Consider the following 17,108-nt stretch of genomic DNA (forward strand, 5'->3'; position numbering starts at 1 on the left):
ATTCACATAGTTGAAAAAGAAAACCCACTTTCCTAGCATTAGGATCCTTTGGAAGGTAATGGTATTGATCCTGTGTCAGGATCTATTCTCGTTCTCATGTAACTATTCACTAACGCACCAGTGGGCGGCGCCAAAGACACAGACAATTTTAATTCTCATGACCCCTTTAATGCATTTGCAATGCTTAGCATCCAACTCGTTGGGGAGCCGCCTTCAAGGAGGCCTGTTAAGGCCTAACTATTTGATAGCAAAACTGTTAGCAGAGCTAGCCTCAGAAGCCAGGTGCTCTCACAGATATTTCTGTGGGCCTGGTTATACTTATTTAACATTGCCAACAGGCAGTGTACTCACCAGAAATGCTATCGACCCTTTAAAGCAAGAGGAGTAGTCTTACGCTATACCGAAATATCAAGGAGGCCTACTGTAAGGCCTACAGATTTGAAAGTCACAGGTGTCAGCCTGGGCAGTGCTTCGGCTCTAAGGGAGCATACTCAACCATCCCAAATGGGAGGGAGTAACTAATATGTCACTACCTACGTGTAGCATATACGCAGGATATATGTGTTAAATCACAGATGAATATAGCTATAGAAGCCGTTAAATAATGATTGGGCTACAGAAGATAAAGTTCGTCTCAAGGAGGTGTTGAAAGAATAAATAATAACACAGAGACAGATAAATTAATTTTGGTGTTGGTACCATATATTTAAGTGAAAACAAAGACAAACAATAATAACAACAACAATACCCAAAATATTTCAAATCTGCAGAAAGGTTCAGTAGTTCACAGGGAAACACAAAACAAAATATAACTCTCAGATCAAAGACAGTCCACAACACACTATAGGACTATATGCTTTGCTCATAAAAGATGAACACCATGTCCAAATAACGCGAATGGTCCGTGAGATGCAATTAGCCTAGTCCATGAGCCAGAGCTTAATGAATGGCTGTGTGTGTGTGTGGGTGTATGAGAGTGGAGGGGGTAAGCAGAGCTGCACAGCCTCCTACCAAACCCACAAGGGCCGATGATGTTATTGGGGCAGGTTCTGTTCCAGGTAATAATAGCTCGCCATCAACTGGCCCGCAACTGGCCGCACCTGGCCTGTATTAAATAAACAGGACCCATGGTTTAGTCACTACTCATAATATAATTTACCTACTAGCTAGTTATATTCTATATTCTATATCTATGTGTACACAATAGTATTCAAAATACTACATAAGCAATTGCCATAATTACATTGACAACAAAATCGTATAAAAATACTCAAATGCATGGAAATAACCACCCATAAATATTGGGATTATTTACAACATAACATTCCATTCAATACAATTGATAATCTTGTCATTCAGTATATAAATGAACCATTTAAATACTTAAAACCATAGCATTGTAAACAAAGTGCTAGGTTTACATTACAATTCATGGAACCCAATAGAAACTCCATAGGAGCAAATGGAAAGCTAATGCCACCAGCCACCACAGCTCATATAAATACATTTAGATGGCTTAATGTTGTTAGCATTAAGCTAGCGGAAACAGTCATTATAATAACTAACAGAGGCGGACAGAGTACACAGCTCCATTACTTGAGTAAAAGTACAGATACCCCTTGCTAAATTTTACTCAAGTACAAGTAAAAGTACTACAGTCAGATGTCTACTTAAGTAAAAGTACTAAAGTACTTGTTTTTAAAAGTACTTGAGTATCAAGAGTACAAGAGTACATTTTCTAAATATTGCATTACTACTGCCACAGTGCTTACATTGGTAAAAACAGCAAACACTTGAAGCGAAAACTATCATTAACTAGTCTGGCGAGGTGGGGCCACGGCTTGGCACATTCCCGGGATGCGATTTTTTTTTTTTCAGGATGGTAGGGGAAGACTCCTACCTACCCCTAACCCCACCCCTAAACCTACCCGTCACTGGGGGTCTTATGACCTCCATAACCCCGCCCCTAAACCTACCTGTCACTGGGGTTAAGACCAATCAGGGATGACTTCCCTAATGAATATTCATGAGTCTTCCCCTACCATCCTGGGAAAAAAAATATCGCTCCCAGGATGGACCTGCTGCGTCTTCATCCATTGTTTCGTCCATGGTTTCTTCTCTTATCTAAATCTGACCATGGAGTTGACTTTGGCTGAAAGCTGAAGGTGATTGCTGATAGGCTGTCCCAATCAGTGGCGCCTGCACAATCCAATCACATTTGAGAGGGTTTCCGAGATGTTTCTTTTTTCCTTTTTTTTTTTTTAGAAGAAGTAACGGGTACTCACAGTTATGGATAGAAATGTAGTGGAGTAAAGAGTACAATATTTGCCTCTCAAATGTACTTGAGTAAAGTCATGAGTACTCCCCAAAAATGATACTCGAGTAAAGTACAGATCCCTCAAAATTGTACTTAAGTACTGTACTCAAGTAAATGTACTCTGTTACTGTCCGGCTCTGATAACTAAGGATGCCAATAATGATGTCAATGCCAATAGCAACATGCTAGCGGACACAACAACAAACGGACTCACCAATTCCCGCAGATATTCGACACACCGCGGCACCAGTCGGCTTCTAAAGACAACGGTGGTGAACACTACAAATACAGGATCGCATACTAGAGTTAACCAAGCATTTAAGATGGAAAATAAGCGGAAAAAACATTGTTTGCATAGAGACATACCGAGTGCAGCTGCTCCGGTGGCTTCCCCCTCACACTACTGATTGGGGAAACTCACCGCAGCTTGTAAAACGCGCTCACGTGCTATGATTGGTTGAAAGCGTTCACTGAGACTACCATGTGACTCCTGCACAAGATATGAATGAAGGGTGTGTTCAGGTGAAATAGAACCATAGAATTTTACTATTTATATTTTACATTAATTAATTTAATTAATTAATTTTACTATTATTCTCTATATTTACCCTGGGTTACATACGCCTGGGTGGTGAAGGGTGATAACATACGAGGCGAGCTATGAGTAGCATAGTACTCTAAATAATGACCCTAACAAGGGGAATACTATCAGCATGACTCTGAGAAATGTATCAGGGTCAAGACCTATTATTTTGTATTTTTTACAAGAAAGTTTTTATATTCTCTTCTAAATCCAAGGGAATGGAGGCCTCAGTAAGAGGCCAAAGGAATTCAACCTTATGACTTGAATTATTTTATTCAAGGGGCTCAGAGGAATAACCCTTTTTCAACTTAAGGCCTAGCTGGATAGACAAGCTACTAAAGGATGGAGGCCTGAGCTCACTGCTTCTTACTTTCTAGAGAAAGGCCTCACAACGCCATGATATATCTGCATGGGAGGCTTTTTAAAGATAGCCTGCTACTTATGCTATCTACCCTGTAACACCACTAGCATTTTTACACCTAATGCAAAAGGCAGGCCTTGGCTAGACAACACTTGTAGTGAGAGAAGGCCAGTACTAGGAAAAGGTAAATTTACAGGAATAAAATGAGAGGAGTGAGTGAGAGGAGAACTGCTGCTCTAGTATAAGGTTGCTATATATCAAAGAGGCCTGACGAGGGCCAAATGCTTGACGATGTAGTTCAATCTGGAGCTTGACAGAGTGGTGGCCTCAGTAGAATAACTTCTAAAAGGGGAGAAGCCATCTCATGCTTAAACAGAAATGTCTGTTTGATGCTTGTATGAACGTGGCCTCACTAGAGAATTTTCCATATAATAAAGCAAACATTTTCACTACCACAGATTGGCACTACCCACTACATCAGGGTTTCTCAAACTCGGTCCTGGAGGGCCACTGTCCTGCACGGTTTAGCTCCAACCCTGATCAAACACACCTGAGCAAGCTAATCAATGTCTTCAGGATCACTAGAAACTCACAGCTAGGTGTGTTTGATCAGGGTTGGAGCTAAACTCTGCAGGACTGTGGCCCTCCAGGACCGAGTTTGAGAAACCCTGCACTACATAAACCTGACGACTCTACCATAAGAGAGGGCCTATGGGAAAGATATCTATAGCCTAGTTACATATAGAAATTTCAGGGCCCTATTTTTACAATCCTATAAAAAAAACCCTACCTAACACAGCCCTAAATACGGTCTACTGTTCAACCTAAAACTGTCCAAAAGGGAGGAGACCTACAGAGCTCAACTTGCTGCCCCTAGAGTGATGGCCTAAACGTTAATCACAAAATGGAGGCCTATCACCATTAAGAGCTCGAAAGAGCTCACTTACTACCAAACCTGACACCAGACCTACAGAAGGGTTCCAACTCATGAAGGAATAACTCATCATAGGTCCAGCCTCAGGGTTGATGCAAGAAGCACTTGAGGTGAGGAAGTGGGGGAGAGGAGAGAAGATAGGAGAGGGTGACAGTTTCCTGTTTTCGAGAAGTGACACTGCACCTCTGGCCCTGCGAGATAGTTTGTGACAACTCGTCAATTGGGGCATTGACACATACCCTCGTGCATTCCCTCAACGTCAGCTGAAGCCCTGCTGAAGTGCGTTCCATAACACTCAGCAACTTAAGATATGTGGGGCAGGGTGGCTGTGAGGGTTCAGGTTGTACATCCTCTTTACCGTCATCAGCCATCTCCTGCTCTATTGGGCTGGTTGTTTTTATATCCAGCAGAGCACTCGCTGCTGGATCAGAGGATGTTAGTGACAACACATCCTCATCTGGCAGCTCACGCGAGTCTCCGAGGGGCATGAGAGATAAACAGCTCTCTCAAACTCCTCAGTGATCTCCCTCTGAGAACCCCACAATTCCAGTCTCCGCTCTGCCTCAACGCGAGCGAGATGTCTGTCTCTCTTCCCTCGAGAAGAGGGTCAGACAAGAGCGGAGTTTTCTCAAGGGAAAAAAAATCTCACAGTTGGCACAAGCAGCTCCCTTTAGATCTGATCGTGTTCTTGAAAGTTGAAACCCGGTTTAAGCCACCCAAAACGCAGTTGTCGTGTAAATGAGCGGCCAAAACGCATAAAAAGTTTTACGTTTTTAGTTGAAAATGGTGTCGTGTAAACAGCCCCTAAATCTCTCAAGATCTCAGCAGAGGAGGATTAAACAACTCCACAAAGTAAGCTGTGGCTGGAAGTCAGTTGTATTTCTTGTGTTTCTGCTCATCTCTTCTCTTTTTTCTGTTCTTGTTTCTCTTTACTTCAGTGATTCTGCTCATTTTCATCAGGTGTCATCATTAATGCTCAATCATCACTTAAGTATCTCATTAACTTCAACACTGCTTCAATGGTACTTTAACACTCTGTATAGTGTGCCCACACATGAACACTGAGCAGTGTTAATTAAATAATGGCATTTTTTCTGTGTACTTATACATAAATCTGACCTGTTTCATTTCACCCGTTTTATCTGAAATAATGTAGTACAGTGTGCTCATTTACATTTGGTAGAAAGTTTTCAGTACTGTATTTTACTAAATCCAATTTACACTCATACTACAGTAATTACAGTCACAGGCATTTCTTGTTTTATTTTGTTTAAATTTTTCTGCAGTATTCAAAAGACCAGATTAAGAGAAGAATTAAGTTTGACTAAATGTTGACTTGACTTAAATGTTCTTCGGCATGTAGATCACAGACTTTGAAATAAATGTGTGTCAGCATATATTTATATCTTACCTCCCAAGTGATACCTGGGAAAGGAAAATAGATTTTAAGTATTAAGTAAAGCAGGTTTAAAAGTACATATGTACACCGACTCATTTACTAAAAAAGTTTTTTCTTGTCTCAATCACTCATACAAAAACAAACTACTACATTGGTTTAATTTTTTTTTGGTAATTCCTGACTAAATTATTTGGTTGTAAATAATGAGGCATTTCACTGGCATTCAGGTTACAAATTATGTGATGTGGTTTTGAATCTAACAATGTTAATGTTTTATATGTACAATAAAAAAGTAATCTGAGATCAATTTTCTTTCGGTTATATATGCATTACTCTATATATTTGCCTTGCTTCGGGTTTAGCAATAAAAGGCATGTATTTAACTATTCAATGGCTGTAACAAGAAGCCTAATATTCCTTGCTTACATGCAAATCTGAAATAACTGTGAGAAAACTCAAATACTCACCAGGTCGGACTTCAGGGATGAACATGCCATCAAATAAATGAGAGAATGGACCATGACCTGAAAGGAAAAGGTAACATGCTTTTTTATGTATAAATTACTTTTTCCATTTACTATTAATAATTTTGTTTTAGTTTTTTATATATAAATTATTTTTTATATGTTGCTGAAAAAAATACATAATGTTCAAATTGTCCTTTGAAAAATATTGAAAAACTAAATAGCTTGTTTTAGCCATAACCTTCAAGGCATCTCTTTACTGTCATGGAAATAATGTCCCATTTAAATGTCATAGAAATTATCTACACATTATATATATATATATATATATATATATATATATATATATATATATATATATATATATATATATATATATTGTTTTTGTTTAAACATAAAGCAACAGCAATGAAATGCACACCTCTGTGCTTGATTTGCTTAAGGGGTTTTCTGAGTAAATATGCACATGAATTTTTGTGCTACTCACCCATGTCATGGCACAGAGCAGCGATCTGAACGCACAGGAAATCCTGTTTGGTAATGTTGAGCTTTGGCTGATTATCATGAAGACTTCTGAGAAGACATTCTGCTAAATACGCCACACTAACACACACACACACACACAAAATGTTTAGTTAAAGGAAAAATCATGCAAACACAGCAAAATCCCCAGTGTTAAATGAACACCCCTCAATGTACATATGTATGGCAGGCTGGAAGGTCCAAAAATAGAACTAATGACTTTTTAGTGGGAAGTCACTATACTATAGCCACTAGCTGCTGAGATTCCCCACTGATAGAAGAGTGAGGCACTCGCTGCGTGAGGAGAGTGAGTCGCCCACTATGTGAGGAGAGTGAGTCGTCAATTGAGGAGAGTGAGTCGCCCGCTGAGTGAGGAGAGTGAATCGCCCGCTGAGGAGAGTGAGTCGCCCGCTGAGGAGAGTGAGTCACTTGCTGTGTGACGAGAGTGTGTCGCCAGCTGAGGAGAGTGAGTCGCCCGCTGTGTGAGGAAAGTGAGTTGCTCGCTGTGTGAGGAGAGTGAGTCGTCAGCTGAGGAGAGTGAGTCGTCAGCTGAGGAGAGTAAGTCACCCACTGAGGAGAGTGATTTGAAATTGAGTTGCCGTATGAGTAGAGTGAGTTGTCAGCTGAGGAGATTGAGTCGCCCGCTGTGTGAGGAGAGTGAGTCATCCGCTGATGAGAGTGAGTTGCCGTGTGAGGAGAGTGAGTCATCATCTGAGGAGAGTGAGTCGCCCGCTGAGGAGAGTGAGTCGCTCGCTGTGTTAGGAGAGTGAGTCGGCAGCTGAGGACAGTAAGTCGCCAGATGAGGAGAGTGAGTCGCCCACTGAGGAGAGTGAGTCGCCCGCTGTGTGAGGAGAGTGAGTCATCAGCTGAGGAGAGTGAGTCATCAGCTGAGGAGAGTGAGTCGCTCGCTGTGTTAGGAGAGTGAGTCGCTCGCTGTGTTAGGAGAGTGAGTCACCTGCTGAGGAGAGTGAGTCGCCCGCTGTGTGAGGAGAGTGAGTCGCTCACTGAGGAGAGTGAGTCGCTCGCTGTGTTAGGAGAGTGAGTCGGCAGCTGAGGACAGTAAGTCGCCAGATGAGGAGAGTGAGTCGCCCACTGAGGAGAGTGAGTCGCCCGCTGTGTGAGGAGAGTGAGTCATCAGCTGAGGAGAGTGAGTCATCAGCTGAGGAGAGTAAGTCGCCCGCTGTGTGAGGAGAGAGAGTCGCTCGCTGTGTTAGGAGAGTGAGTCACCTGCTGAGGAGAGTGAGTCGCCCGCTGTGTGAGGAGAGTGAGTCGCTCACTGTGTTAGGAGAGTGAGTCGCCTGCTGAGGAGAGTGAGTCGCTTGCTGAGGAGAGTGAGTCGCTTGCTGTGTGAGGAGAGTGAGTCGCCCGCTGAGGAGAGTGAGTCGCCCGCTGTGTGAGCAGAGTGAGTCACCCGCTGAGGAGAGTGAGTCGCCCGCTGTGTGAGGAGAGAGAGTCGCTCGCTGTGTTAGGAGAGTGAGTAGCCAGATGAGGAGAGTGAGTCGCTTGCTGAGGAGAGTGAGTCGCTTGCTGTGTGAGGAGAGTGAGTCACCAGCTGAGGAGCGTGAGTGGTCCACTGTGTGAGGAGAGTGAGTCGCCCGCTGAGGAGAACTAGGCTCTTCCCTGTGAAGGCCTCCCTCCCCTCCCTTTACCTCTCTACAGATAAAGCATTGTCGGGAAAATTCCGGTTCGCTTGGCTACGTGGAAGCGATAACAATTCTGTATTATTAATTTTAAGGCCAGACAAGTAGTATATTGAGGGTTGATTTATAAGGAAGGACTACATGCCTGCACACATATATTAAAACACGCATTCCTATAGACTGAACTCATAATACGCATGAGCATGCCATCGCCGTTCTCACTGGTTTGCGTTTTTGAAGTTTGCGCAGAAAGAACTTAAGAGTTTTCAGTTAAAAGTTCTGTTAAAAGTTTCTGTTCAGTGTCGTGTTAGCGGCCCCTAAGTTAATAACTAATGATCGTTGCAACGGAAGTGAATCAATCAAACTAACTTTAGCTGGACAATAACTTTATTCTAGAGCTACTATAAAGCCAAAACACTTTACTTTAATTTCCTATTATCAATGTAAAGCTGCTTTGGAACAATCTACATTGTTAAAAGCGCTATATAAATGAAGATGACTTGACTTGACTTGACTTGACTTGACTTGACTTGAGAGTGAGTCACCCGCTGAGGAGAGTGAGTCGCTCGCTGTGGGATGACCCACATGGCAACATTGTGATGTCCCAGATCCGGCCCACATCTGGCACACGTGGAAAGATGATCTGGCCCACATGCAGCGTGGAATGATGGCCCTTGGGCGGCTCACTCCTGTTTGCCAGATCTGGGCCACAAGCAGGCCATAGCAATGCCACATGTCAGCCAAGAGCAAAGAAATAAACAAGAACTGGACCTTATCTGAGCCACAAAATCTTTGTATATTAAATATGGAGTCATCTCAGCCTTAATAAGCCTGTTAATAAGCAGAATCACTGAAGAAAAGAAGAGAACAGAAAAACTGAATGGAAACACTAATCACTGTTATGGTGACTTCAAATGAAACATATTAGAGTTAAACCCTTGTTAATTTTCAATTAGACTCGCAGTAAGTCGCCAGCTGCATGAGGAAAGTGTGTATACAGATCCTATTTTTGGACCTTCCGGCCCGCCATACATACAGTATGTGTCCACACTACTGGGTGTTAAAATAATACTGAAGTAGTGTTGAAGTTAATGAGATAATTAAATGATGATTGACCATTAGTAAAACTATCTGATATTAATAAGCAGAATCATTGAAGCAAAGCGAAACAAGAACAGAAAAAAGAGAGGCACAACAACTGACTTCCAGCCATTACCCATTATGGCATTTTGTTATTTACCAGATTGACTTTAATTCTGTTATAGATCAACAAAATTTCTAATTGAGAAGTAACCGAAGTTTAGCTTTTGATATTTTAATGAAAGTTCTGTTTGTAGTCACCATTAACCCTTTTAAACCGGCAGGGTTGTCGCCGACACATACCAGCAAGCTGTATTTATTTTACCGTAACTCTTCAACTGTTTGCACTATCAAAACCATTCAAATTGCCCCTGACAGAAGACAACATGCGCTTTTCAGCAATATACGGCTTATTACGTAATTTCATGCTTTCCGTCGGCAAAAGACAGCAGCTTTCTGGCAGAGCGGGAAGGAAGGATTTGAACAGCCCAGCTAACAGACTTTTGTTATAAGAACGTTCTCCAAATATTCAGTGTTGGTTCTGGGAACGTGAAAAATGTCCAGTTTTCTTGACGTTAGAGGAACGTGTTTTAAAATGTATAATGTTCCTCAAAAACGTTCTTTCAACTTAATTTTGATTTAAAATTCAACATTATAGGAACGTTGATTTCTAACATTCCAAGAACATAAAAATGTCCAGTTTCCTTAATGTTACTAGAATGTTATTTAAAGGTTAGTGTGATGTTCCTGAAACATTCTTTCAATCATCTTTCGAAAGAGTAATAAGAACACAAACTACAACTTTATTCAGACACAGCCTTAGATGAACTTAAGATAAAATACATTAACTCTCTGAAGATCTGATTAAACAACTCCACAAACAGCATTACCAGCTTCACTTATTACTAACCAGACGATCTTATTGAGAATTAACAGAGGTTTAGATGTTGATGTCTTATAGAAAATGTTTTGTTTGAGGTCACCATCATGGAGATCAGTGTTTGCTTTAGTTGAGCTCTTGACCCTTTACTTTGTTTAAATTGGTGTTTTATCAGTAATTGCAGGTGTTTATGAAGAACATTTCTGCATTGATAAAGCAGATCAACATGGCTGTTTTAATAACAGACAAATGACTGCTTTTTCTGTAATTGATGATTTAAAGAATGGAAACACTTTTGAAAAATATGAAACTCATCAAATGCACAGATAATCATGTGTATGACTCATGAAGAACTAAACCATTGATTAATGATTACTGCATCAGTAACTAATAAAGATTCTAAATGATTAATAGATTAAGTAATATATGAATTGTTATTAATTAAATGTGTCATAATGTATTAATTCCTTAATAACATATTTTATTAACTAATAGTGTGAATTAATGCGTTAATTACCACAATTGGTTGAAGTCATGTACTTCAACTTCGAATTGTCTGCTTTAATTAATCATTGGCTAATGATTTGCAAATGTATCATTATGTTATGACTTTACTTGTTGAGGCACATGACTATTAACTAATTGTTAAGTAATATGCCATTTTGGTTTTGATATCCACACTAAGCCATGAATTTCAATTTCCAACCATCTACAACCAAGATTTCACTGAGTCCTATGAACCTTGTTGTTCATGGCACAGGACTATGTCAGGTTAAGCTTGAGGTCGTGGAACACTGATAACATGCGGTCGAGCGCTGCTATTTCATAACACTGTGTCTAGACTGAACAAAGACAATAGAACCTATTGTAATCAGTGATACTACACTGGATGCGGTGCGACGCTACACAACAAAACCCCAACAATAAACTGATGCCACATTCTATTTCTGACGTACTCAGAGCTCTTGTGCTAGTTGTGTTACGAAGGACAAATGGACTTGCGATGGTCTGTCATGTCCAGTGTAGACAGCTGGTCTCGTCCAGTTTAAACACAGTGTAACAGCGTCAGGAGTTCAGATTCTGGTGTGCTGATTTGTTTGTAGCCCAACTCACCCATCCTTCAAACACATTCTCTGACATTACATTCACTGCATGTGCAAACTGTCAAAACCCATAAATGGCATATTACTTAACAAGTAGTTAATAGTCATGTGCCTCAACAAGTAAAGTCATAACATAATGATACATTTGCAAATCATTAGTTAATGGTTAATTAAAGCAGACAACTGGAAGTTGAAGTACATTGCTTTGACCAATTGTGGTAATTAACGCATTAATTTACACTTTTAGTTAATAAAATATGTTATTAAGAAATTAATACATTATGACACATTTAAACACCTATTTTAGCTTCAGGTTCTAAAGGTCATCAATGTTTGATTTAGTTGGGTTCTTGACCCTTGACTTTTTAATATTACACTGTAAAAAAAAAGCGTAATTTTAACGGTAAAAAACTGTAAAAAAGCAATGGAAAAACATGTTAATTGCTTAACAGTATTTACCCTTGCTATATACAGTGAAAAACTGTAATTGCTCTCCCGGGACATTTCACGGGACAGTAAAATACTGTTAAATGTACGGATTTTGGAAGTACACTGTAAAAAAAAAACTTACCGTTGCATTTACCGTAAAAAATACGGTAGCAATTTTTATGTTTTACATCATTGAACTCAAATTTACGGCAAAAAACTGGCAGCTTTGATTGCCAGTACTTTACCATAAGAAATATGGTAGAAATATTTATGTTTTACGGCATTGAACTAAAGTTTACGGTAAAAAACTGACAGCTGGTTGCAAGCGATTTACTGTAAAAAATATGGTAGTAATATTTTAGGTTTTACAGCAGTGATCTAAAGATTACGGTAAAAAAACTGGCAGCTGTGGTTGGGTTAGGGTTACTGTACTTTACCGTAAAATATATGGTAGAAATATTTTAGTTTTTACGGCACTGAAAAATACGGTTTATGAAAACAAAACAAAACAAAACTGCCAGCCGTGGTTGTCTGCAATTTATGTATTATAGCTATGCTTGGTCAATGCCTATATTGCAGTATATTAAAAAATCTAAGCACTAGTTTCCCATATATGGAAAGTATTATATATCCCATTATATTTTGCAGGATATTCCCATATATTTTTTGTTCCGTAAGGGAAGGTCCAGGCTCGAAAAAGATGGGGAAAAGATTACCCAATGGAGTGTTCGAAGCGAGTGTGAGTTGCTCCAGGATACACCAGATATTTTGTTCCCAGTTGTTTGATGTGACGGAGTCTCTGAAACTGAGGAGTGTCGATGATCTTCACCAGCAGCGGGTGCATCTCAATCTGACCATGAATGGGGTCGTTGAAAATCTAGAGCATAGAAAATATTAATTGTCACACAACAAAAGTGATCATTATTTGCATTGGTTAGGGCATACTATACGTGTTAAAAGTGAAAGATAGTCCTGGTAGGCTATCAAATATGTGCATGACTGATTCAGCCCAAGACATCAATATTACTCCAAGCAGGCAGCCCAGCAATCAAGCACCATGTATTCATATGACTAGTGACATGATTTCTGTTTGCTATAGGCTAAATTGATAGGCCTATGCAGGAAACATTCTCCTCTCCTTTTTTGATGCATCACTTGCCTTCATGATGTTCTTTGAAAAGTCCAGGGAGTAAATCTGAATGACATTTTGCAAATTCTCTGCAATTTGTGTCTTTCTTTTCTCTGTGGAGAGACATTTAGTCTGTTAGAAATACTCTCTTAGAAATATTTAGTTTCAGCTTAAAAAGAGAACGAACTTTATGCAATTGTAATCATTAATGCGATATCACAAAATGTGCATAAATGTGGATCATCCACTATTCCATCGAAAACTCCATCTATTTTGAATCGCATATGTGATACAGAATTGAAACTTTGCATTTTAAAAAATGTAAAATTCATTTAGTGGGGGAAGATATTTTTGAAGAATGTATACAGTTTTGGGGAACCACTGACCTCCATGGTAGGAAAAACATACTATGGAAGTCAATGGTGCCCCAAAACTGTTTGTTTAGAAACATTATTTAAAATATCTTTCTTTGTGTTGAGCAGAACAAAGAAATGTATACAGGTTTGGAACAAATTGAGGGTGAATAAATAATGACAGAAATTTCATTTTAGGGTGAACTATTCCTTTTACTAAAGGAAAATGGCACAAAAAACATTACTAGTCCCTGTTTTGGGTCTTTAAATTGGGTTATACAGATTGTGAATTGAAAACTTACTATACATATTTAGAATTTAATAGGTAACCATTTATTACATTCTAATGTTTTGCTAAAATGTAATTTGTAATAAATAAATAAATAAAAAGTGTAAATTTCATCAAATAAAAATATTACCTTCATGTTTCTTGTAAACCCTTTTTACATCACAAAGAATGTCCTCAACATCTGTTGTATTTTCAGACATTCTCACGTTCCCTCAATGATCTGTTGATTTCTTTGTCGAAGAAAAAGAGGATGATGATTATGAGCATCTGTAGAACTGCGTAGAGATTTTATAGATTCACAGACTCAACCCACTACATTACAGCATGCTATCAGGAAGCTTCTTGTCAGTAAAATGTGAGGGTGTGTCATAAAGGTTTGATCATGTGCTTTAGATACTTGAGTAAAGATAAAATATCTTTGACACATTGCGTATGTAATTAAGCATGGGGCTCACCTTTGTTGTCAATGAAAAAAAATATGCAGGATTTTTCTTCATAAACTTTTGCTACATAGACCAAAATGTGAATTCATAATGTTGTGATCAGAATATTTCCTAGACTTGCTGGTTGGAAACTCCCTTGTTCAGTATTCAGGGCATTGATGAGGGAATCATTTTAAGAGCTAAATCTCAAACACTCAAACCCTAATACAAATCCCACAATGTACAGCAAAAACACATCAACGTATAACACTGCAGAGAACAGCGACCTGATTAGTGCTATAAAAAAAATATAAAGGGCAAGCAAGAAACATTAACAAGCTTAGGGTTTTAACATGCAAAAGTGGATTTTTCAAACACATTATCTTATTTGCTGGTCTTGATTCCCTAGCGTTGCAAGGGTCTGGTATTTGCACAAAATCGTGCACATGTGGCGAGGAGGACGGTAATGAAGACCTGTAGAAATGTGGAGATTTCCCACTAGACTAGGTTATCATGTATAACCCCAATCCTCATGCTGATTCTGCCTGCAGTCATAGTTACAGATACAACACTAGACTAGGTTATTGTTACAGATACAACAGGGACACACATCACTGCAAATAATAATGTGTTGTCTCTTGCCATATGAATTTAAAGCTGCAGTCCGCAGTTTTTCCTCTTTGTCACCATCTCTCTTCAAAATCTGCAATTGCAGTTATTCGCAGAATTATCAATTATACGTGTGTTGTGCCTTGGCATGGCACAGCGCGGATGAATTCAATGTTTTGAGGAGAATGTGCGGCTGGCAATCACCACGCTGGTGGTGTGGATACTGTCATTCGCAATCACAGATTCTACTTTTTGGAAGTATGACCAACATAAGAATTTTCACCCGAAAATGTCGTCTGAACAAGTAAGTAACATCCACTTTTGTTCTGACCAACTATAGGGAAAAAAGCATTGCAGTAAATCGCGCAGATTAAATCTAACGATCGCTTATCACATCACATCAAACGGTAGGGATGTCCCGATCCGATCACATGATCGGAAATCGGGCCCGATCACGTGTTTTCAGACTCGATCGGAATCGGACGTTACCTCCCGATCAGGACTCGGATATATATGTATATATATTCTCATTATTTTTTAACACATATATAGTTATGCGGTGGCACAGAGTTACGCCGGTTTCACACTGCACGCGTTAGCAGAGCGAGCAGCACAGGAGCAGTGCGTATGGTGAGCAGGAGCAGGACACACGCGTTTTGCTTTCACACTGGCAGCGTTTGTCACGCGCGGCTGAACCGCGGGTTGTGTACAGACAGAGTACTCTATAATGGGTAAGTTGGCATTGCTTTTTTTCGTTTTCAAATACATTTAAGAGAAAAGACTTGTCAAGAAGCTTATTTTATTAATAATTTCATATAACTTTTGGTTCATCTTTGTTTTTATTGTTATGGCAACAAGTTTGTTTTTGGACATTTGTTTTCTTTTTAAATTGCTGTTGGTCATTTGATTGACTGTTTAAAACACAATAGATATCATCAATGCACTTTTTGGATAAAACTGCGGTGTATTTTGGCCATGATCAATGTATTGTCACTTTAATTCAGCAAAAGCGGCGCAGCAAAATTAGACTCGGCGCCGAAACGATCGCGGCACTTCTGCTCTGCTACGCACTGCCGCGCCACCTCTGCGTGCGGTGTGAATGCTGTAAAGACTAGTTGAATCTGTTAACATGGACGGCGAAAAAAATACGCACTGCACGCTCTGCTAACAGTGCAGTGTGAAACCAGCGTAAGAGTTAGGAGTGCAGTTCCTAAAAGCACATTACTGGCTTTGCAAACACTGTGGCACTTTTATTTTTTATTTGTTTACATGCCTGCCAGGTATTTTAAGTTGAGGTGATATTTGTTTATATATTAGACTTTTTTTATATTTACTGTTGCACTAAAGTCCAAAAGTGAAGAATTTATTTATTACTTGATTGTTCAAGCTACCTCACAGAAGTGCTCTGTTTGTTAACAGAGTTGTCGAATGTTAAAATAAGGTGAATTAAATAAAAAATAAGGAACATCCTGGATCTGTTTTTTCGCTCTTCTTTATTATTATTTTTTTATGTATTAAGTATCGGATCGGGACTCGGTATCGGCAGATACTCAAAATCAAATGACTCGGACTCGGACAAAAAAACCTGATCGGGACATCCCTATCAAACGGTGCAAATTATACTTTGTTCTCAAATTGTTAATATTAACAACATCAGCATTGCGTGACTACATTAAATGCCCTTCTGATATTTGTCCTTGTTTTTGCATGGGCCCGGTTGCAGTCTCTTTTTTACTCCGAAGTCTTTCGCGTTTTACAACGGGTGAATCTCCAGTTGTCACTGGTGATTGTCGTTTGACCTTTCTGGATCCGCCATCAAACTGATAAGTTTAATCATATCAAGCGCTGTGAGAAAAGGTTATAAATCTCCACCTCCAGCATCCTCACACGCAACATAGCCTACTAGCCGAGACTCCTTCTTAAAGTGTACAGATGTGACGTAATGACGCAAAGACATGCTCGAATTTCCCGCGGAAATCCACCAGTACCACTGGAATTAAAAACATTATTACAAGCTTACCGTTTTAAATCGAGCTCAGGCAAGCAGATAGTTTTGAACACTGGCTGGTTATGTATTTGCTCACAAATTTATTTTAAATAATTTTTAACCCAAAAAAAGCTACGGACTGCAGCTTTAAGATCAGTTTTAAAATGCTATGTTTTGCTTTCTAGTGACAAGAGGAATTTTTTAATACAATTTTTTATTTTATCAATGAAACATCCCACATAGCAACATTTTGATGTCCCAGATCCGGCCCACATCTGGCACCCGTGGAAAGATGATCTGGTCCACATGCAGCGTAGAATGACGGCCCTTGGGCGGCTCACTCCTGTTTGCCAGATCTGGGCCACAAGCAGGCCATAGCAATGCCACATGTCAGCCAAGAGCAAATAAATAAACCAGAACTGGACCTTATCTGAGCCACAAAATCTGTGTATATTAAATATGGAGTCATCTCAGCCTTAATAAGCCTGTTAACAAGCAGAATCACTGAAGGAAAGAAGAGAACAGAAAAAGAGACGAGCAGAAACACAAGAACTACAACTGACTTCAGCCACAGCCTCAGATGAAATCAACTGAAGAGAAAAGAAGA

At 39.6% G+C, this 17,108-nt stretch overlaps 1 protein-coding gene across 3 annotated transcripts; it reads right to left on the minus strand.

Annotated features, from left to right (window-relative positions):
• Positions 1-688: 688 nt before the first annotated feature.
• LOC311286444 (deoxynucleoside triphosphate triphosphohydrolase SAMHD1-like) lies at positions 689-13,744 on the minus strand. 3 transcript variants are annotated; one of them, XM_084402666.1, is made up of 7 exons: positions 13,614-13,744; positions 12,872-12,954; positions 12,429-12,589; positions 6,546-6,661; positions 6,058-6,118; positions 2,532-2,596; positions 689-1,105 (listed from the first exon to the last, which is right to left on the minus strand). In XM_084402666.1, exons 1-6 carry the CDS (start codon positions 13,681-13,683, stop codon positions 2,575-2,577), a joined length of 513 nt encoding a protein of 170 aa, XP_084258792.1. In that variant the 5' UTR covers positions 13,684-13,744; the 3' UTR covers positions 689-1,105; positions 2,532-2,574. The 3 variants fall into 3 exon arrangements, with proteins under 3 accessions (XP_084258792.1, XP_084258790.1, XP_084258791.1); XM_084402664.1 differs by lacking the exon at positions 2,532-2,596 and having other exon boundaries at positions 13,614-13,700; XM_084402665.1 differs by lacking the exons at positions 689-1,105; positions 2,532-2,596 and adding an exon at positions 5,128-5,620 and having other exon boundaries at positions 6,062-6,118.
• Positions 13,745-17,108: the final 3,364 nt, after the last annotated feature.

This window comes from Rutilus rutilus (assembly GCF_951802725.1).
Source record: "Rutilus rutilus genome assembly, chromosome: 2".
Classification (NCBI taxonomy): Eukaryota; Metazoa; Chordata; class Actinopteri; order Cypriniformes; family Leuciscidae; genus Rutilus; species Rutilus rutilus.